The sequence below is a fragment of the Centruroides sculpturatus genome, unplaced genomic scaffold (assembly GCF_000671375.1).
Source record: "Centruroides sculpturatus isolate CEXI.00-Female unplaced genomic scaffold, Cexi_2.0 scaffold6, whole genome shotgun sequence".
Classification (NCBI taxonomy): domain Eukaryota; kingdom Metazoa; phylum Arthropoda; class Arachnida; order Scorpiones; family Buthidae; genus Centruroides; species Centruroides sculpturatus.
Window position 1 is genome coordinate 1,128,986 of NW_019384869.1, and position 24,121 is coordinate 1,153,106.

General features: G+C 34.4%; 1 protein-coding gene and 2 pseudogenes across 2 annotated transcripts; all 3 read left to right on the forward strand.

Moving 5' to 3' along the window:
- The first annotated feature begins 1,077 nt into the window (after window positions 1-1,077).
- On the forward strand, window positions 1,078-4,363 carry LOC111630851 (annotated as a pseudogene).
- Window positions 4,364-7,535: 3,172 nt separating this feature from the next.
- LOC111630814 (gem-associated protein 8-like) lies at window positions 7,536-22,499 on the forward strand. Of its 2 annotated transcripts, none has more exons than XM_023374970.1 (4): window positions 7,536-7,650; window positions 18,276-18,609; window positions 18,739-18,777; window positions 21,947-22,499. In XM_023374970.1, exons 1-4 carry the CDS (start codon window positions 7,648-7,650, stop codon window positions 22,144-22,146), a joined length of 576 nt encoding a protein of 191 aa, XP_023230738.1. In that variant the 5' UTR covers window positions 7,536-7,647; the 3' UTR covers window positions 22,147-22,499. The 2 variants fall into 2 exon arrangements, with proteins under 2 accessions (XP_023230738.1, XP_023230739.1); XM_023374971.1 differs by lacking the exon at window positions 7,536-7,650 and adding an exon at window positions 12,117-13,173.
- LOC111630813 lies at window positions 7,927-11,212 on the forward strand (annotated as a pseudogene).
- Window positions 22,500-24,121: the final 1,622 nt, after the last annotated feature.

The window sequence follows — 24,121 nt, forward strand, 5'->3', positions numbered from 1 at the left end:
ATCGAATAAAGATATTTATTAATTAACCATTAGTTTTATTTCAGAGTGCTCAATGCAAAAGCCTATTCATTCGTCACGTCATTTATGAGAGGCGGCAGGATGGGCGGTCAGTTAAAGTGCAGCCTATCTCTCCGGGAATCCGGAAATGAATTCGGACGCATCAAAAAACCTCAGGAATTTTTCGGGGAATGGTCCGTCTTGGATATGTCAGTCCCGTCCCTCACCGTCCGGCCGCCTTATTGTGGGCCTGGCCGAATCCATAATGGGGTTGGTTAGCAGGCTTTAGCAGGTTAAGCTGAAAGAGAATCTCTTAGTGCCCGCAGGGCGGAAAGAGTTAAAAAAAAAACACATACTTAGATTCTCCACGTTAAATGTAAGCGTACAGACGAGCGCTTATTAATCCTTGATTTAGAAGATTTTATATTTCACAGAATAAACAAATGCTTATTTGTTTATTCTGTGAAATATATCCGAAGCGCATAAGCAAGGATATACAGAAGGCAAAATTACATTTGAAGATTTTAATAAAAGAATTATCTCAAATATCCTAATTTTGTTTTACTAATAAATTTTATTTGTTTTATTAATACAGTAATAATTTTTCTCAAATTTTGTATTTTTCTGTACAATGAAATAAAATAATTAAATCATATTTTCTATACATTCACATAAGTATTTCATTTGAATGTATACAAAATATGATTTTATGACAGACGATATATTGCTTTTCAAGTCTGGCAACACGAAATTCGATGCTGTTGATAGTTGTTTACATCTTGCACGCAATTGGAAGATTACATGGCAAGTGTGCTTATTTTGTCTAATTCGTTTAATAAAGATTATTTAGATTCATTCAGAAATATATTATATTGCTAACTTATATTTTCACGAGAAATTTAATATTTCGTATACAAAATGAATGTTACACATTAGCGAGGTTGAGGCCGAAGTTTTCAACGCGAAAATGTATGTCGGACGTTCAGCGCCGTCTTCCTGTAAGCCTAGAAGTTTGACAATGGCGTTTGAAACGTCAGTGGAATCATGCTCGACGTTCCAAACGCTATTGTCAAACTTCTAGGCTTACAGGAAGGCGGCACTGAGCGTCCGACATATACGTTTTCGCGTTGAAAGCTTCTAACCTCGCTATTATATTAATGTCAATGACTGCCTTTAGGACATATTAAACTTATCACTTTTCTATTCCTTGTGACTGGTGGAAGCTTATACAGGTAAGATTTTACCTATGAGCACCGTCTTGGCTCCCAACAGACTCCTCCCAGAGGGGAGCCTCCAATTGTATAAAGTCACTAGTTATTGATTCACAGTAGTTCTTGAACACACGAAGGAGTCCGTCAGCAGCACAAACAGTCGTGACCGGAAGTGCAGCCATGATGGTGCACGTAGATAAAATCTTACCAACAAAACTGTACTAAAGAACTTGTTTTGCTCCTTGCTCACAATTTAGTCTTTAAGTAAGAAAATTAATACAACTAGAAATTATTAATAATTTATGTCCAAAAAGTAAAGATACATTGCATATAAGCAGAAAGCTAATGTTTTAGTGCATATATTGACAACAGTGAATTTGTCTGGAAGCTTTCATGCTCTTTTTGCAGTCGTTTGTCATTGCCATTCTGAATCTGGTTCAAGTGGCCGCTTCGATTCGGAATCCTGCTAAATGTGAAGTGTGCTCTGTCATACATTTTGTCAATGCAAAAGGTGAGTGCCCAGCAGATATTCATAAACAAATTTTTTATGTTTATGGGAACATTATGAATCGACAAAATGTAAGAAAGTGGTGCTGTGCATTCTCTGGAGGTAGGACTGATGTTTGTGACAAACATGGGAGTGATAGGCCATCCGTGATCTCTGATTAATTTCTTCGAATAACTGAGAAAGCAATTAGTGCAAATTGGTGATTTACAATAAGAGAATTGCATGAAATCATTCCGGAAATGTCTAAGTCCATGCTTCATGAAGCTGTGACTGTAACATTAGGGTACAGGAAATTGTGCACGTGCTGAGTACCCAAAATGTTGACAGACAGACATAAAACAAAATGGATAGGTTTTGCACTCAACTTCACGTGCTATGCACATGCAGGAGATGAGTTTCTTGACTACATTGTGACAGGTGATATAACTTGGTTTAACTATTTTACTCCTGAATCCAAGCAACAATCACTGCAATGGCGCCACACACGTTCCAAAAATCTGAAAAACTTCAATTTCAGCAAAAAAAAAAATTAAAAAGACATTCTTATGATTGACTTAATGTCTCCTGGCACCACAATTAATGCTGCTACATATTACCAAACCTTGTAACACTTTCAACAGTCCATTCAAAATAAACAGAGGTGAATGTTTCATGACAATACTCTGGCTTACACAGCAATTGTCACCAAAACATTTCTCAAATGATTCAAGTGGGATGTTTTTAACCATTTGCCATACAGCCCAGAACTTTCTCCCAGTGATTTCCACTTGTTTCTTTATCTGAAGAAACATCTTGCAGGATAACACTTCCACAACAATAATGAGATCAAAAATGAAGTTGAAGCAAGTGGTAGAATTCTAAAACTCTGGGATACAGAAGCTAATATCCTCACTTAACAAGTGTTTGGACAATGGCAGAAATTACATAGAAAAATATGTACCAGTTAATAAGGTGTAGAAACATTTGGTCAAATAAACTGCAGGTAAATAGCACATGTTCGGTGAGAACCTCACAGGTCACCACATAGGTTTTATAAGAAGTAAAGCCGAATTCCTTGAAATGTAGCCCAAATTATTTTTAAAGTGGCCCAAAACGTAGTAGCCTAGATCCCTACAAATATCTTAGTCTCCTACTTGTAGCTCAATCTTGAAACCCAGCTGTATTTTATGAGATAAGAGGGGAAAAAAGTGTATTCTATGGGTAAGGTGACACTCAGAAATGTGTTACTGTAAGAGCAAAGTCATATTGAACAGATTAGAGTTGTTCTTGGTCTACTGTTTTCTTATAACATGGAGGCACTTCTTTCTAATGGATTCACACAATCCAAGGTGCATGCGTGACTTGGATTGTGTGAATCCATTCGAACCTACAACTCAAATTCAAGCTTTAAACGACATGATTGAACGGATTTCTACGTCTAACGGATATCAAATGTCTTTATAGAAACTGATTTGAACCTGAAGCAGAGCCCAGAAGGGGTTCGAAAACGTTTGTTTACCAATCTTTTGCATGATCGCACCGTAAATGGTTCAGGTGTGTAAATTTTTTAGTCATTCCGGTGCGATGAATAGTGAATTTATTTTCTATCTAAATGAACAAGTTAACTTATGCATATCTCAATTCAGACAGAATTTTCACTTTGAATTACAAAGTAGCTGTATTTCAAACTAATTGAATTCCTAACGTGTAAATCTCTATATCCGTGGCTGGGACAAATAGTAGTTATGAACTAACGGAATTTTGAACTATCCGAATTCAAATTAACAAGGATTTTCCGTATTCACTGTAGTGAGTGGCATTTGGTAATTCTACATGTTTGGAATATTGGAAGTTAGCAAAACAGAATTTGCTGGTTTGAGTGTCAGATTTAGTGACACTAGAAGTGTGTTAACATAACTATTTTATGCAATTAAAAACAAATCTTTGTAGTTCCAGCAACAAATTTATTAAAATAAAAATGTTTTTGATCCTAAATACAAAATTGATAAGAACTTCTGTAATACTGTGTTGGTAGCCTATGCTTATCATCTGGACATACAAATAAATTGGGATCAAGTGAAAGTCATCAAAGCTAACTCTAATACACAGTCTAGGTTATCTAGAGAAGTTGGAAATTTATAAGGCTCATAGAAGATTTATATGCATCAATCATTTTCATACCAACAGTCTTTTCAATGCATGGTGGTCACTTTTTGAGATTTAATTATTTATGCTCTCTTTGATTAGTTATCTATCTTTATTTGTATTTCATCATATGTATTTATTTATATACTATATTTACTCACATATAAGACAAGGTTTTTATTAATTTTTCACCGCTTAAAAAGCCTAGGTTATCCTATACGCGCAAATGAAGGATTCTTTGTGTTTTGGAAACAATTTTTACGAACCATGTATTCGCATTTTTTACCAGATGCTCACCCTCTTGTGTTTAAAAACAAAAGTATTTTATCTGGGTCATTTGAATCATTCTTGTGTATTGTCAGGAGTAAAGATGAATAGCAATAGGAACAACAAAGCCTTTGAATTGGATTCCAAATTGAAATTCCAAAATCACACAGGAGCCCTATATAAGTTTTAATCCATTCCTAGGTGAAAACAGATGATTATTTGGCAATCAGAGTGTAGAGAAACTCATAAGTGTAATTGACGGAGAGTGGATTTGACTGTTAAGCATTGGCAAAAAAGGTTCCCGATTGTCCAACTTTACATGAATAAATTATGTTGTTGATTTTACAAAATTTTTCCTTAAAGTTTAAAATGCCAGTAATTTTTGTGGGACAATGTGTGCATTTATGTTCATTTAATATTTCAATTCAAATGTTCTATTTTTACTTTCCCAGCTGTTATGTATAACAGAGGGAAAATACGGCAATCAGTCAAAAAAAACGAACCCTCCAAGATTTTTACATTTTTGGACTCAGGACCTCAAAACATTGAGAAATGCAAAAAAAAAAAAGTTGGGGTTTTTCTGTATTTATGAATGTTAGTGTGTAGCTACACACCAACCGAATGCCGAAAATCTATCGGGCTAGTATAAGGCTAATTATTAGATAGATTTTCGGCATTCTGTTGGTGTGTAGCTATATTATATATCGGATTTAGCGATGTTTGTATATGTTAGTGTGTATGTGGGGGGCACAATTTTGAAGCTTAATAATTCCTGTGCATTTTGTTGAAAATTTCTAAAATTTTGCAAGGAGGTTGTGTATTAGGGGATTGATGTTATTAAATTTTGGTGGTTAAAGGTAAAGGGGTGGAGAGATAAAGGGAGTCATGCCTCATATCTTGAGTGGGACTAGACTTAATGGAAAATTTTATCCTTTATTAGCCTTCTTTACAATTTTTTATAAAACTCATCTCTACCTTCAAAATTCAGCTTTTTGCTATTTTATAATAATTAATAATATAAAAAGTTTTAGAATAAAATATCATAACAGATGGCACCATACAAATTTTAAATTTTTTTGTAGGGAAAGTTACACAACTTGTTGCTGGATTTTTTAAATTGTATATCTTGAGTTATTTTATTTGAAGTTTCTGTAACTGAAGATCAGTCAAACTGATCAAAAATGTTTTTATTTCAATAAATACATTGCTGTAATTATGAAAGTTAGTTTTTATTTGCATGAAAATTTTTTCCCAGTTGCATTCCATTTGGATACTAACCATTTGCCATCTACCAAAGCATAAATCTGTGCATGAGTCCTGCATAAAACAAGACTTACTGTACATCATTTTCATACATTGTTGGTCAGTAGATGATATGAAATTTTTATGTAATTTGAAAAGAAAGGACTAAACTTGGAATCTTATTTATTCAATAGTCAATATCCATTGTTATCCTGTTATTTTTACTGTTAGACATTTATTTTTTATTCCATCATGGGTTTGGCAGACTTGCATTGGGTTTGCAGACTTACAGGGGTATCTGAATGATGAGAGGCAAAGCCTGTTCGGGTGAAATCACTCATGAAAATTTCTAATGATGTGAACCGATTTGAAAGATTAGTCTTCCTCGAAGTGGCAGGCTGATATCTTTACAGCTTGGACATAAGGTCATCAATAAACCATTATCTTTGAAAAAGAATGCTTTTGCNAGAAATTATTGCAAAATACGAGAATGGCATTCGTGTTTCTGACATAGCTAAAGAATATAATGTGGCAAAATCGACTATCTCTACAATTATTAAAAACAAAAAAGCATTTAAGGCTGCTGAAGTGGCTAAAGGAGTGAATGTGATATTGAAACAAAGATCTAAAGTTTTAGATGAAGTTGAAAAACTGTTGCTAATATGGATCAATCTTGCTGGCGAGTGTTAGTGAAGCTATAATTTGTGAAAAAGCTAAAAATTTATACAATGACTTGTTGACCCAGACACCCAGTACAAGTGGAGACAGGCAGGACTTTAAAGTGAGCCGAGGGTGGTTTGATAGGTTTCGTCGACGAACTGGTATTCACAGTGTCATAAGACATGGGGAGGCTTCAAGTTCAGATGAAAAAGCAGCAAAAGCATTTGTAGATGAATTTGCAGAGCTTGTAAAAAGTGAAGGATACGTCTGGAATCAAGTGTTTAATTGCGACGAGACTGGTCTTTTTTGGAAAAGAATGCCTAGACGAACGTACATAACCCAAGAAGAGAAAGCACTTCCTGGGCACAAGCCATTGAAGGACAGACTCACTCTTTTATTTTGCGCTAATGCAAGTGGTGACCTCANATACGTGTGTATTAATTTTCTTTTAAGAAAGAGTTAAAAGTCCCACCAGGAGCTATGGAAAAAAAAAAACATGTAGATTAGTGTATAGCGCGAAAAAAACATCAGTTCCAGAACAGTCGGCACCCAGCTCTCCAGAACAATCAATATTCAAACGAAGGACCTATTAGTAGAGGCGAAGAAGCTCCAGAAAGCGGACATAACCAGGATATCTATGAAACTTCATTTTAGAGGGGGAAGATCTGTTATAACCTTCCTTGTCGCAATATACCATGGGAGAGAATCCCCGTGCCTTCTTATGGTATATTGCGACAACAGATCTTCCCCCCTCTAAAATGAAGTTTAAAACAACAACTTACTTCTCTTTGTCTAACTTCGTATTGGTTTTGATCATCAGTCCAGTCGAAGATATTACGAATCGAATAAAGATATTTATTAATTAACCATTAGTTTTATTTCAGAGTGCTCAATGCAAAAGCCTATTCATTCGTCACGTCATTTATGAGAGGCGGCAGGATGGGCGGTCAGTTAAAGTGCAGCCTATCTCTCCGGGAATCCGGAAATGAATTCGGACGCATCAAAAAACCTCAGGAATTTTTCGGGGAATGGTCCGTCTTGGATATGTCAGTCCCGTCCCTCACCGTCCGGCCGCCTTATTGTGGGCCTGGCCGAATCCATAATGGGGTTGGTTAGCAGGCTTTAGCAGGTTAAGCTGAAAGAGAATCTCTTAGTGCCCGCAGGGCGGAAAGAGTTAAAAAAAAAACACATACTTAGATTCTCCACGTTAAATGTAAGCGTACAGACGAGCGCTTATTAATCCTTGATTTAGAAGATTTTATATTTCACAGAATAAACAAATGCTTATTTGTTTATTCTGTGAAATATATCCGAAGCGCATAAGCAAGGATATACAGAAGGCAAAATTACATTTGAAGATTTTAATAAAAGAATTATCTCAAATATCCTAATTTTGTTTTACTAATAAATTTTATTTGTTTTATTAATACAGTAATAATTTTTCTCAAATTTTGTATTTTTCTGTACAATGAAATAAAATAATTAAATCATATTTTCTATACATTCACATAAGTATTTCATTTGAATGTATACAAAATATGATTTTATGACAGACGATATATTGCTTTTCAAGTCTGGCAACACGAAATTCGATGCTGTTGATAGTTGTTTACATCTTGCACGCAATTGGAAGATTACATGGCAAGTGTGCTTATTTTGTCTAATTCGTTTAATAAAGATTATTTAGATTCATTCAGAAATATATTATATTGCTAACTTATATTTTCACGAGAAATTTAATATTTCGTATACAAAATGAATGTTACACATTAGCGAGGTTGAGGCCGAAGTTTTCAACGCGAAAATGTATGTCGGACGTTCAGCGCCGTCTTCCTGTAAGCCTAGAAGTTTGACAATGGCGTTTGAAACGTCAGTGGAATCATGCTCGACGTTCCAAACGCTATTGTCAAACTTCTAGGCTTACAGGAAGGCGGCACTGAGCGTCCGACATATACGTTTTCGCGTTGAAAGCTTCTAACCTCGCTATTATATTAATGTCAATGACTGCCTTTAGGACATATTAAACTTATCACTTTTCTATTCCTTGTGACTGGTGGAAGCTTATACAGGTAAGATTTTACCTATGAGCACCGTCTTGGCTCCCAACAGACTCCTCCCAGAGGGGAGCCTCCAATTGTATAAAGTCACTAGTTATTGATTCACAGTAGTTCTTGAACACACGAAGGAGTCCGTCAGCAGCACAAACAGTCGTGACCGGAAGTGCAGCCATGATGGTGCACGTAGATAAAATCTTACCAACAAAACTGTACTAAAGAACTTGTTTTGCTCCTTGCTCACAATTTAGTCTTTAAGTAAGAAAATTAATACAACTAGAAATTATTAATAATTTATGTCCAAAAAGTAAAGATACATTGCATATAAGCAGAAAGCTAATGTTTTAGTGCATATATTGACAACAGTGAATTTGTCTGGAAGCTTTCATGCTCTTTTTGCAGTCGTTTGTCATTGCCATTCTGAATCTGGTTCAAGTGGCCGCTTCGATTCGGAATCCTGCTAAATGTGAAGTGTGCTCTGTCATACATTTTGTCAATGCAAAAGGTGAGTGCCCAGCAGATATTCATAAACAAATTTTTTATGTTTATGGGAACATTATGAATCGACAAAATGTAAGAAAGTGGTGCTGTGCATTCTCTGGAGGTAGGACTGATGTTTGTGACAAACATGGGAGTGATAGGCCATCCGTGATCTCTGATTAATTTCTTCGAATAACTGAGAAAGCAATTAGTGCAAATTGGTGATTTACAATAAGAGAATTGCATGAAATCATTCCGGAAATGTCTAAGTCCATGCTTCATGAAGCTGTGACTGTAACATTAGGGTACAGGAAATTGTGCACGTGCTGAGTACCCAAAATGTTGACAGACAGACATAAAACAAAATGGATAGGTTTTGCACTCAACTTCACGTGCTATGCACATGCAGGAGATGAGTTTCTTGACTACATTGTGACAGGTGATATAACTTGGTTTAACTATTTTACTCCTGAATCCAAGCAACAATCACTGCAATGGCGCCACACACGTTCCAAAAATCTGAAAAACTTCAATTTCAGCAAAAAAAAAAATTAAAAAGACATTCTTATGATTGACTTAATGTCTCCTGGCACCACAATTAATGCTGCTACATATTACCAAACCTTGTAACACTTTCAACAGTCCATTCAAAATAAACAGAGGTGAATGTTTCATGACAATACTCTGGCTTACACAGCAATTGTCACCAAAACATTTCTCAAATGATTCAAGTGGGATGTTTTTAACCATTTGCCATACAGCCCAGAACTTTCTCCCAGTGATTTCCACTTGTTTCTTTATCTGAAGAAACATCTTGCAGGATAACACTTCCACAACAATAATGAGATCAAAAATGAAGTTGAAGCAAGTGGTAGAATTCTAAAACTCTGGGATACAGAAGCTAATATCCTCACTTAACAAGTGTTTGGACAATGGCAGAAATTACATAGAAAAATATGTACCAGTTAATAAGGTGTAGAAACATTTGGTCAAATAAACTGCAGGTAAATAGCACATGTTCGGTGAGAACCTCACAGGTCACCACATAGGTTTTATAAGAAGTAAAGCCGAATTCCTTGAAATGTAGCCCAAATTATTTTTAAAGTGGCCCAAAACGTAGTAGCCTAGATCCCTACAAATATCTTAGTCTCCTACTTGTAGCTCAATCTTGAAACCCAGCTGTATTTTATGAGATAAGAGGGGAAAAAAGTGTATTCTATGGGTAAGGTGACACTCAGAAATGTGTTACTGTAAGAGCAAAGTCATATTGAACAGATTAGAGTTGTTCTTGGTCTACTGTTTTCTTATAACATGGAGGCACTTCTTTCTAATGGATTCACACAATCCAAGGTGCATGCGTGACTTGGATTGTGTGAATCCATTCGAACCTACAACTCAAATTCAAGCTTTAAACGACATGATTGAACGGATTTCTACGTCTAACGGATATCAAATGTCTTTATAGAAACTGATTTGAACCTGAAGCAGAGCCCAGAAGGGGTTCGAAAACGTTTGTTTACCAATCTTTTGCATGATCGCACCGTAAATGGTTCAGGTGTGTAAATTTTTTAGTCATTCCGGTGCGATGAATAGTGAATTTATTTTCTATCTAAATGAACAAGTTAACTTATGCATATCTCAATTCAGACAGAATTTTCACTTTGAATTACAAAGTAGCTGTATTTCAAACTAATTGAATTCCTAACGTGTAAATCTCTATATCCGTGGCTGGGACAAATAGTAGTTATGAACTAACGGAATTTTGAACTATCCGAATTCAAATTAACAAGGATTTTCCGTATTCACTGTAGTGAGTGGCATTTGGTAATTCTACATGTTTGGAATATTGGAAGTTAGCAAAACAGAATTTGCTGGTTTGAGTGTCAGATTTAGTGACACTAGAAGTGTGTTAACATAACTATTTTATGCAATTAAAAACAAATCTTTGTAGTTCCAGCAACAAATTTATTAAAATAAAAATGTTTTTGATCCTAAATACAAAATTGATAAGAACTTCTGTAATACTGTGTTGGTAGCCTATGCTTATCATCTGGACATACAAATAAATTGGGATCAAGTGAAAGTCATCAAAGCTAACTCTAATACACAGTCTAGGTTATCTAGAGAAGTTGGAAATTTATAAGGCTCATAGAAGATTTATATGCATCAATCATTTTCATACCAACAGTCTTTTCAATGCATGGTGGTCACTTTTTGAGATTTAATTATTTATGCTCTCTTTGATTAGTTATCTATCTTTATTTGTATTTCATCATATGTATTTATTTATATACTATATTTACTCACATATAAGACAAGGTTTTTATTAATTTTTCACCGCTTAAAAAGCCTAGGTTATCCTATACGCGCAAATGAAGGATTCTTTGTGTTTTGGAAACAATTTTTACGAACCATGTATTCGCATTTTTTACCAGATGCTCACCCTCTTGTGTTTAAAAACAAAAGTATTTTATCTGGGTCATTTGAATCATTCTTGTGTATTGTCAGGAGTAAAGATGAATAGCAATAGGAACAACAAAGCCTTTGAATTGGATTCCAAATTGAAATTCCAAAATCACACAGGAGCCCTATATAAGTTTTAATCCATTCCTAGGTGAAAACAGATGATTATTTGGCAATCAGAGTGTAGAGAAACTCATAAGTGTAATTGACGGAGAGTGGATTTGACTGTTAAGCATTGGCAAAAAAGGTTCCCGATTGTCCAACTTTACATGAATAAATTATGTTGTTGATTTTACAAAATTTTTCCTTAAAGTTTAAAATGCCAGTAATTTTTGTGGGACAATGTGTGCATTTATGTTCATTTAATATTTCAATTCAAATGTTCTATTTTTACTTTCCCAGCTGTTATGTATAACAGAGGGAAAATACGGCAATCAGTCAAAAAAAACGAACCCTCCAAGATTTTTACATTTTTGGACTCAGGACCTCAAAACATTGAGAAATGCAAAAAAAAAAAAGTTGGGGTTTTTCTGTATTTATGAATGTTAGTGTGTAGCTACACACCAACCGAATGCCGAAAATCTATCGGGCTAGTATAAGGCTAATTATTAGATAGATTTTCGGCATTCTGTTGGTGTGTAGCTATATTATATATCGGATTTAGCGATGTTTGTATATGTTAGTGTGTATGTGGGGGGCACAATTTTGAAGCTTAATAATTCCTGTGCATTTTGTTGAAAATTTCTAAAATTTTGCAAGGAGGTTGTGTATTAGGGGATTGATGTTATTAAATTTTGGTGGTTAAAGGTAAAGGGGTGGAGAGATAAAGGGAGTCATGCCTCATATCTTGAGTGGGACTAGACTTAATGGAAAATTTTATCCTTTATTAGCCTTCTTTACAATTTTTTATAAAACTCATCTCTACCTTCAAAATTCAGCTTTTTGCTATTTTATAATAATTAATAATATAAAAAGTTTTAGAATAAAATATCATAACAGATGGCACCATACAAATTTTAAATTTTTTTGTAGGGAAAGTTACACAACTTGTTGCTGGATTTTTTAAATTGTATATCTTGAGTTATTTTATTTGAAGTTTCTGTAACTGAAGATCAGTCAAACTGATCAAAAATGTTTTTATTTCAATAAATACATTGCTGTAATTATGAAAGTTAGTTTTTATTTGCATGAAAATTTTTTCCCAGTTGCATTCCATTTGGATACTAACCATTTGCCATCTACCAAAGCATAAATCTGTGCATGAGTCCTGCATAAAACAAGACTTACTGTACATCATTTTCATACATTGTTGGTCAGTAGATGATATGAAATTTTTATGTAATTTGAAAAGAAAGGACTAAACTTGGAATCTTATTTATTCAATAGTCAATATCCATTGTTATCCTGTTATTTTTACTGTTAGACATTTATTTTTTATTCCATCATGGGTTTGGCAGACTTGCATTGGGTTTGCAGACTTACAGGGGTATCTGAATGATGAGAGGCAAAGCCTGTTCGGGTGAAATCACTCATGAAAATTTCTAATGATGTGAACCGATTTGAAAGATTAGTCTTCCTCGAAGTGGCAGGCTGATATCTTTACAGCTTGGACATAAGGTCATCAATAAACCATTATCTTTGAAAAAGAATGCTTTTGCTATTCCACTTAATTTTTTAAATTTCATACTGCTATAAATATTCTTTCATTAGTTGCATTTTCCAATCTCCAGTATTTTACATTCTGTTTGTTTATGTAACTTGATAAAATGGAATATTTTTCATTATTGGGTAACAAGATTAAAGAATTAATATATAATCATTAAAACTAATATAATGTATTTACTTAAATAATGTGTATCCCAATTTTAAGAATTTTGAGATAAAAAAAATCTGTTGACAAATATATGCTTATACAGAACAAGTGTACCATTTACTGTGCAATTACATGAAAAAAACTAACTAAAATAAAGAAACATGACATTTAAGGGATAATGAGATAAACCATTGTTTGTGAAGGCTAGAGAAGAGAAATAATAGGATTTATCATACATAAGGAAAGAGATACGTAATAGCAACATATCAAGGCAAGAACAATAAGTGAAGTTTTTAAGTTTTACTTTGAATCTAGTGTGCCATAATTTTGGAATCAAAATTTGGACAAGCAAAGGTGTGCATTAATTTTGAATAAATATAATAATTATATTTTAATTAAAATGGCAGATGATATTTTTATAATAATTATAATTTGAAAAATTCATATTCAATTTTAATCTTTCTCCATTCATTGAAACCAATAAAGTTTAATAAACCAAACGATTGCCGTAATTAATCAGGATAATTAAGTGCTGTATTAACGATTAACTATTATGTAAAAAAATATCACATCAGCAACGTATATATTCGGAGAATGCACAGGAATTGGACCAAGTCGAGGACGGCCGTCTTGAAGAAATAGAGTGTATCGCCATCACATACAATCCGTACTTAAAATCTCTATACGCTAAGCTTGCCAGCAAACGTCAGCTACGTCTAGCTTTTAGGAGGTGTCCCACCATCTTCAACCTCTTACGTAATGGAAAGGACCCTCCTAACCCCATCAGATGCCCTGGAATCTATAGTATCCCTGTGAAGGACAACAGGTGCGATAGGAACCTGATTTATATAAGCTCCACCAAACGATCTTTGGGAGTCAGAATACAAGAGCATCTAGCCGATATTCGGCACGGAAGAACGTCCACGGCCCTCGCTACGTGTGTAACCGATCCAGATATAGTAGCGAACTTCTCACAGGCCATTCTCCTCCACGATTCGCCTCCTATTGAACACCTCAAATGGCTAGAGGCTATGCACATATTTATATCCTCCACCACCAACACGTGCATAAATTTTAAAGAGGAGATGCTGTTATCGATGGCCTGGCAGGAGTTAATTCACAACACGCTCTAATTCGCCCATCAAACTATGACGGGTAACCAATCGCGCATGCGCGACTTGGATTACGTGAATCCATTCGAACCTACAACTTAAATTTCAAGCTTTAAACGACATGAACGATCGAATTTCTACTNTTTTATTTTGCGCTAATGCAAGTGGTGACCTCAAAATCAAGCCACTTTTAGTATACAATAATGAAAATCCCCGTGCCTTTAAGAGCAAAAATGTGATAAAGTCCAAACTGCCTGTACAATGGAAGACAAATAGTAAGGCATGAGTAACTCTGACTTTATTCATGGATTGGCTCACAGAAGTGTTTGCTCCTACTGTTAAAAATTATCTTCAGGAAATGGATCTTCCTCTTAGATGTCTTCTCTTAATGGATAATGCTCCAGCACATCCACCAAANCCGTGAAGGACAACAGATGCAATAGGAACCTGATTTATATAAGCTCCACCAAACGATCTTTGGGAGTCAGAATACAAGAGCATCTAGCCGATATTCGGCACGGAAGAACGTCCACGGCCCTCGCTACGTGTGTAACCGATCCAGATATAGTAGCGAACTTCTCACAGGCCATTCTCCTCCACGATTCGCCTCCTATTGAACACCTCAAATGGCTAGAGGCTATGCACATATTTATATCCTCCACCACCAACACGTGCGTAAATTTTAAAGAGGAGATGCTGTTATCGATGGCCTGGCAGGAATTAATTCACAACACGCTCTAATTCACTCATCAAACTCTGACGGGCGAACTGGTTGCGCATGCGCGACTTGGATTGTGTGAATCCATTCGAACCTGCAATTCGAACTCAAGCTTTAAACGACATGATCGAACGACATACTTCTAACGGATATCAAACGTCTTTATAGAAACTGAATGGAACCTGAAGCAGAGCCCAGAAGGGGTTCGAAAACTTTTGTTTACCAATCTTTTGCATGATCACACCGTAAATGGTTCAGGTGTGTAAATTTTTTAACTATTATGTAATTTGGTATTATTAGGGGTAAGTGTTAGGTGCCATCTCTCATTAAATTTAATAATTATAATTTGAAAAATTCATATTCAATTTTAATCTTTCTCCATTCATTGAAACCAATAAAGTTTAATAAACCAAACGATTGCCGTAATTAATCAGGATAATTAAGTGCTGTATTAACGATTAACTATTATGTAAAAAAATATCACATCAGCAACGTATATATTCGGAGAATGCACAGGAATTGGACCAAGTCGAGGACGGCCGTCTTGAAGAAATAGAGTGTATCGCCATCACATACAATCCGTACTTAAAATCTCTATACGCTAAGCTTGCCAGCAAACGTCAGCTACGTCTAGCTTTTAGGAGGTGTCCCACCATCTTCAACCTCTTACGTAATGGAAAGGACCCTCCTAACCCCATCAGATGCCCTGGAATCTATAGTATCCCTGTGAAGGACAACAGGTGCGATAGGAACCTGATTTATATAAGCTCCACCAAACGATCTTTGGGAGTCAGAATACAAGAGCATCTAGCCGATATTCGGCACGGAAGAACGTCCACGGCCCTCGCTACGTGTGTAACCGATCCAGATATAGTAGCGAACTTCTCACAGGCCATTCTCCTCCACGATTCGCCTCCTATTGAACACCTCAAATGGCTAGAGGCTATGCACATATTTATATCCTCCACCACCAACACGTGCATAAATTTTAAAGAGGAGATGCTGTTATCGATGGCCTGGCAGGAGTTAATTCACAACACGCTCTAATTCGCCCATCAAACTATGACGGGTAACCAATCGCGCATGCGCGACTTGGATTACGTGAATCCATTCGAACCTACAACTTAAATTTCAAGCTTTAAACGACATGAACGATCGAATTTCTACTTATAACGGACATCGAACGTCTTTAGAAGCTGATTAGAACCTGAAGCAGAACCCAGAAGGGGTTCGAAAACGTTTGTTTTCCGATCTTTTGCATGATCACACCGTAATTGGTTCAGGTGTGTCGATTTTTTGTAGTNTTAAAGAAAGAAATTATTGCAAAATACGAGAATGGCATTCGTGTTTCTGACATAGCTAAAGAATATAATGTGGCAAAATCGACTATCTCTACAATTATTAAAAACAAAAAAGCATTTAAGGCTGCTGAAGTGGCTAAAGGAGTGAATGTGATATTGAAACAAAGATCTAAAGTTTTAGATGAAGTTGAAAAACTGTTGCTAATATGGATCAATCTTGCTGGCGAGTGTTAGTGAAGCTATAATTTGTGAAAAAGCTAAAAATTTATACAATGACTTGTTGACCCAGACACCCAGTACAAGTGGAGACAGGCAGGACTTTAAAGTGAGCCGAGGGTGGTTTGATAGGTTTCGTCGACGAACTGGTATTCACAGTGTCATAAGACATGGGGAGGCTTCAAGTTCAGATGAAAAAGCAGCAAAAGCATTTGTAGATGAATTTGCAGAGCTTGTAAAAAGTGAAGGATACGTCTGGAATCAAGTGTTTAATTGCGACGAGACTGGTCTTTTTTGGAAAAGAATGCCTAGATGAACGTACATAACCCAAGAAGAGAAAGCACTTCCTGGGCACAAGCCATTGAAGGACAGACTCACTCTTTTATTTTGCGCTAATGCAAGTGGTGACCTCAAAATCAAGCCACTTTTAGTCTAATCCCTTTAAGAGCAAAAATGTGATAAAGTCCAAACTGCCTGTACAATGGAAGACAAATAGTAAGGCATGAGTAACTCTGACTTTATTCATGGATTGGCTCACAGAAGTGTTTGCTCCTACTGTTAAAAATTATCTTCAGGAAATGGATCTTCCTCTTAGATGTCTTCTCTTAATGGATAATGCTCCAGCACATCCACCAGATTTGGAGGACAACTTGGATAGTGAACATGACTTCATCAAGGTCAAATTCCTTCCATCCAACACAACTCCATTACTACAACCAATGGATTAGCAAGTGATTTCCAATTTTAAAAAGCCAAGGCACTGTTTACCATGTGTTTTCAGGTTACCAATGATACCGACTTAATTCTTAGAACTTTTTGGAAGGAGCATTTTAACATCCTGCATTATATCAACCTTATTAACAAAGCCTGGAGTGAGATCTCTCACTGCACTTTGCAATCGGCCTGGAGGACACTTTGGCCAACTTGTGTCTCAGAGCGAAACTTTCAGGAATTTGAAGAAGAGAGCTCTCCTGATGTGCATGAAATCGTATCCATTGGCAAGAGTTTGAGAGTAGAGGTAGATGATGCAGATGTGGAGGAGTTGCTGAAAGACCATCAAAAGGAACTAACGACAGAAGAGCTGGTTGCCATGCAGGAAGAACAGATGAAAGTCTTACAAGAAGAGCATTCATCATAGGAAGAGGCTAGGGAAGAAATCACCAGTGCTGAAATCAAGGAAATTTTCAGAAAATGGANTCTAGACTAATTTGACTCGAACATTTCCAAAACATGTATAACTTTTTGGAATAATCCATATAAACTACGCTATAAACAAAAAATTGTAGGGATACTTATCAAGTGTGCATCATTCAAAGACACCATTGCTTAAGCTTGTTTTCATTGCAGAGCAGCTTATCGGATGGCGGTCACGTGTTTCCTGATAAGTTATTCTTTCTGTGAAAAATTTGCTGAACTTTGGAGACATCATTAAGAGAAATATAATTTTTATGGCTGTTGAATAATAATTGTTTTTTAGTAGGTCCACTGCTCGTTTAAACTCAACTGTTTGTGCAATGTCCACTATTGGTCCAGATTTGACCAATCCTGTCGAGACATGAGTCAGCCGTGACAATCTGTCTCATTCTTTTACCATGTTATATACAAGCCTCTTTTAGCGTGTTATACGAACACAATCGCAATTTTTCTGGTGTGTTATATGAATCTGTCTTATATGAACCCATGTTATAGGGTGTCTACTATATTAAATTTAATAAGAGATGGTTAAATAGAGAATGCTTGCTTCTAGTACCAAATTACTTAATAGTTGCTCATTAATACAGCACTTAATTATCCTGATTAACTATGACAATCATTTGGCTTTGGGATGTTTACATATCTATTAAAGGGTAAACTTGTCAGATGATTATATTCTATTAATATTTTGTGTAATATTTAAAATGCATGTAATTATGTGTAACTGAATAGAAGTTCCAAGTATTTAACATATTAATTATTATATATAATAATTTTTAATTGTAATAACTGTAAAGACAAGGAAAAAGTGGAATATTGTCGTGGTGGTTAAGGGCTCAAGAGGCTTAAATAACCATTAAATAATAATAATAACTGTAAAATTTCTAGTATTAAAATATCTTTTCTTTTTAAAAGGCTGGAAACAATCAGAATGTTATGATGCATCATCATCCAATTTTTAATCGCTTTTGGTCTCATTATCATCAATCTTGTCATTGGTATAAACAACATTTACATATTAAGCATTCATTACATCATTGGAATTTTGACAACAAACCATATAAAGAAGCATATTGTAATAGAAATTCCTGTGATGAATCACAAAGTTACAACTATTGCTATGAAATGCAGCAGTCAGACAAAAAAGAGGACACTCAAACAACTACAGAGGAGGAAAGTTTCGAATTTGAAGTTAGTGAAGAATTGATAAAATTCTTAGAAGAAACTGAGAAGCATCGTCAAAATTTGAGTGAGTGAATAATAACTTTTATGTTGACAACAATAATTCAAATTTTATTATTATCTGATTTAACAAAATGATCAACAATTTTGTTAATCACTTTGGATTAACAATTTTATGATAAACTTATTTTTCTAGAAACTGTGAAAAACAAATCAAAGAAAGATAAGAATGCTGGTAAGTTATAATATTTTAAAAATTATTTAAAAAATAGAGAGATCATTATAAAATATAATTTAATTTCAAGAATAATATTTATTTGGTATTACATATCTTCCTATTACCAATTTTATTTCTTGATAGCACTGTTATATAATAGTCATAAATTTAATAAAATAAAAAATAACCAGTCATTTTGGTTTTCCTCATTGGTTAGATGGATATTATTCCTGAGATTAATTGACTGAATTGAAAATATAAAACATTGTATCAGCTTAGAAATAAATTTTAAAATATAATTAAGTTAATGAATTAAAATTTAATATTTTAAAAACACAATTAAGTAACACAACTTTATTCTCAAATACTAGCTGAGATCCCTTTTGTCAAACAACATCAAAATTTTACACATGTGAAGGAAATAACACTTCAGTGTTGTGTTTTTAGCCAGCTGGTGCTAAAAACGGGACAAACTTTTGCATCAACCCAATAGTTTCCAGCCGTTCTGGAACCTCATAAATTTTAGTTGCTCTTAGGCGTGCGTGAGGTAAGCATTACTTTTTCAAGTGTGCTAAACTTCGTTTTTTTAGTTTTGTTATGTATACTGTACATTTAATCAATATGACACTGAAGAAAGATAAAAGTGACAGTGAAAATAGAAAACGTTTTAGTGTAGCATTAAAGAAAGAAATTATTGCAAAATACGAGAATGGCATTCGTGTTTCTGACATAGCTAAAGAATATAATGTGGCAAAATCGACTATCTCTACAATTATTAAAAACAAAAAAGCATTTAAGGCTGCTGAAGTGGCTAAAGGAGTGAATGTGATATTGAAACAAAGATCTAAAGTTTTAGATGAAGTTGAAAAACTGTTGCTAATATGGATCAATCTTGCTGGCGAGTGTTAGTGAAGCTATAATTTGTGAAAAAGCTAAAAATTTATACAATGACTTGTTGACCCAGACACCCAGTACAAGTGGAGACAGGCAGGACTTTAAAGTGAGCCGAGGGTGGTTTGATAGGTTTCGTCGACGAACTGGCATTCACAGTGTCATAAGACACGGGGAGGCTTCAAGTTCAGATGAAAAAGCAGCAAAAGCATTTGTAGATGAATTCGCAGAGTTTGTAAAAAGTGAAGGATACGTCTGGAATCAAGTGTTTAATTGCGATGAGACCGGTCTTTTTTGGAAAAGAATGCCTAGACGAACGTACATAACCCAAGAAGAGAAAGCACTTCCCGGGCACAAGCCCATGAAGGACAGACTCACTCTTTTATTTTGCGCTAATGCAAGTGGTGACCTCAAAATCAAGCCACTTTTAGTCTACAACGCTGAAAATCCCCGTGCCTTTAAGAGCAAAAATGTGATAAAGTCCAAACTGCCTGTACAATGGAAGGCAAATAGTAAGGCATGGGTAACTCGGACTTTATTCATGGATTGGCTCACAGAAGTGTTTGCTCCTACTGTTAAAAATTATCTTCAGGAAATGGATCTTCCTCTTAGATGTCTTCTCTTAATGGATAATGCTCCAGCACATCCACCAGATTTGGAGGACAACTTGGATAGTGAACATGACTTCATCAAGGTCAAATTCCTTCCATCCAACACAACTCCATTACTACAACCAATGGATTAGCAAGTGATTTCCAATTTTAAAAAGCCAAGGCACTGTTTACCATGTGTTTTCAGGTTACCAATGATACCGACTTAATTCTTAGAACTTTTTGGAAGGAGCATTTTAACATCCTGCATTATATCAACCTTATTAACAAAGCCTGGAGTGAGATCTCTCACTGCACTTTGCAATCGGCCTGGAGGACACTTTGGCCAACTTGTGTCTCAGAGCGAAACTTTCAGGAATTTGAAGAAGAGAGCTCTCCTGATGTGCATGAAATCGTATCCATTGGCAAGAGTTTGAGAGTAGAGGTAGATGATGCAGATGTGGAGGAGTTGCTGAAAGACCATCAAAAGGAACTAACGACAGAAGAGCTGGTTGCCATGCAGGAAGAACAGATGAAAGTCTTACAAGAAGAGCATTCATCATAGGAAGAGGCTAGGGAAGAAATCACCAGTGCTGAAATCAAGGAAATTTTCAGAAAATGGAATGATGTGCAGGAATTTATCGAGAAGCACCATCCTAACAAAGTTGTGGCTAATAGGTTTATTAATTTAATGAACGACACTGTGCTAGCGCATTTTAGAAAAATTTTGATTAAGAGAGTAAGACAATCAACTTTAGACCACTTTCTTGTTCCTTATCAAAAGAGACCTCGACACAAAGAAACTCCTGATGCAGTGCTACCTGATATTTTTATGGAGGGGATTCCTCTTCCAAGCATTAAGCTCCGTAGAAACAAAGGTATGTACAGACGCAAGACGTGCTACTTTATTAAATAAAGTGTACATATTTGTTGCTGTAATGATAGATACTACGTTTTCTTATATTTTCATCAAAGAAAACCCATTTTACAAATAAAATTACAAAAATACTGACGGCTAGAACGGATTAATTGTATTTGCATTAATTTCTATGGGAAAAATTGCTTCAGTTAACTTGTGGAACGGATTACGTTCGTTAACCGGGGTTCCACTGTAATTATTTTATTAACAACTATCTGTACCTGGCCACACATTGCTGTGGTTCAAAATGTATCTATTATAAATGTATAATACACCCCACGGGGGAGAATTTTGAAAAATCCCTTCTTAGTGTATACATTCTCTTGATGTACCCTATTAAAACACAATCAAAAACACAAAAAACTGCATCTAAAATAGTAAAATAGAAGCCGAGTTCTTCACGGTCAGCCTTAATCCTGTCCCTCTCCCCTGTGGGGGGGAATTTCGAAAAATTCCTTCTTAGTGTACATTCTCTTGACGTACCCTATTAAAATGCAAAAACCGCATCTAAAATAGAATAATGGAAGACCAGTTCTTTGCATTAAGCCTAATTATGTCTCTCCCCCCACGGGGGGATTTTGACATCTATATAATATAAAAACACAAGCGTATTTGAATGCAACGTTGTGTCAAAAATTTCAAAGCAATTGGTTAAGAACTTTTGGAGATTTAAGATTTTGAACAAATGAACATTTACATTTTTATTTATATATTAATAGATATCTGTATTTTCAATCAATATTTGAATTTTTGATTGAAAACTTTCTAATAAAATATATTTTTACAGAAAATCAAGATATTACTTCTGAAAATAAGATCTTAAAATCTAGACAACAAGCAATGCAGAGAACAAAACAAATGAAAAAATTATTTGGAAAATCAGCTGCAAAGATTCATGGAATGGAAACTGCAATGCAGTTAACATTTGATAGATACTGCGATTTAAAACAGCCAAAATTATGGCCAAATATTCCCTTAAGTTTATGAATTTTGATGTTTTTATGGTAATATTTTTAATCCTTAAAATTAAAAACAATTACATTTTATAAAAACAAATTATTTTTATGTAATTATTCTCTTTGTAAATTTTACTGGTTTTAAAAAATATTATGAATTTCATCAATTTCATACATAGATGAAATTGATGAAATTCAATTGATGAAATTGGTCCTTATGAGTATTGTTTCACTAAAAGTGTCTTCCAATATAAAGGACACTAGAGTCCTTTCAATATTGTAATAAATAGCTTTTCATGTTTGGTCATTATTTCTAAAATTGTTTTTAATTATGATAAGCATGATTTATAATTATTTAATGGTTCTAACCAAAAATTCAATTAATGGTAAAAATTTTTATTTTATATATATAAAATCACAATGTACAGATGGAAAATAAAATTTGATCAAATTTGATCTTTCTTCTGTACTAAGAGTTATATAAATTTTGTTTTTCATTTTATAAAAAATTATTTAAAAATGTCCTGAAACAAATTGGATTCTGATAACTACTTTTTAATGACCGGAAACTTGAACTTCCAAACATATTTTATTAATGAACTATTACTGAAGGTAGAATATAACATGTTACATGTGCTGTCACTATTATCTTCCATTGGAATGCATCATTTTTTAATAATTAATATATAAAATTAAAAATAAAATAGCAATGGTTAAGTTTCATGTAAAAAATATAACATGGTAATTAAAGTTCAATTTGTTTAGGTCATTTAAAGAACTTTTTTTTTAAAGTTATTTTTTAATAATATTCAGTCATTGCTGTTTTATTTTTACTTTATTTTATATTACATATTTGTTAAGAGTATTTCCTGGTACCATCAGAAATACTGATTTAAGTTTTGAAATTTATGCACAAAATACTTAAATATACAGCACTAATGAATTGTGATTGAAAAACTAATGACAAAATTATAGAACATGATTAGGTGTATTGAGAACAATCTCGACCTTTATTGGAAATCTGTTGAAAAATATCCCATGTCTCATCACCAATTCCATCGGTTCTAATATCTTTAAGTTGATATGTAATTTACTGAATTGTATAGTGAATTCCATGGACTCGTCGTTGTCTGTATTATTTTTCTACATATCCTTTCAATAAGCTTAAGTGCTGGATTTGTGGATGCCCCTTTTCTTCAGACAAGCGAGAAGTACAAGATTTAGCTTATCTGAGAAGTACTTTCCTTATCCGAAAGATAATGTCATTACAGTTCGAATTTATTTCCAGGCATAAAAATAAGGCAAAAAGAAAGCAAATCTCGAAGAAGCCATTAGGATGCCCATTAGATTTCATCAGAAAATATCAAAATACAATGACTTCACTTCGATTTTGACCAAGAAGAAAGCATAAACAGACGAAAAATTGAAAAAATTATTATAAAACAGTTTAAAAATTTCAAAATTTGTCACATTAAATTAATTAATTAATTAATTTATTCTTCTGAGGTTAAAAATTTACGAAGACGACGTATTAAAGCACATCTTACAAAAATTTTTGTAAAACGTGCTTTTGGAATCAAAGTGATCCAAGATTACTCTGATCATTCAAATCGTGTATACATTCATTCATTCATTTTGTTTTATTGGTACAAAAATAATTGTACATTCCCTGGTCCCGCTACACGCATTACCAGGGATAGAGTATATATACAATATTAAGTGGATATTAAATTAAGAAGTAATACAGAAAGAAATACAGATGATGATATAAGTAAGATAAAATAAATTAACAAATAAACAATAACAAACGAACTATAGCGATCTGATCAATCTCTATCCGCGTATACAAACGCCATCTAGGATCAACTGAATCGCGATCAAACTAATTCCAGCGGAGGGTAGGATCGTTCAGATCCAATAAAAAATATTAAAGATGGCGACTCCCATGGTTAAAGTCAAGCTGATAGTTGACAGCAAAGAAATATGTTTAACTTTCGACAATGAAA

Bases quoted from the DNA above. Each gene is read 5' to 3' on its own strand.
- LOC111630814 (XM_023374970.1), top strand. The intron at 18,610-18,738 runs GTGAGTGAATAA...TTATTTTTCTAG, and splicing joins GAAGCATCGTCAAAATTTGA to AAACTGTGAAAAACAAATCA. The intron at 18,778-21,946 runs GTAAGTTATAAT...ATATTTTTACAG, and splicing joins AAAGAAAGATAAGAATGCTG to AAAATCAAGATATTACTTCT.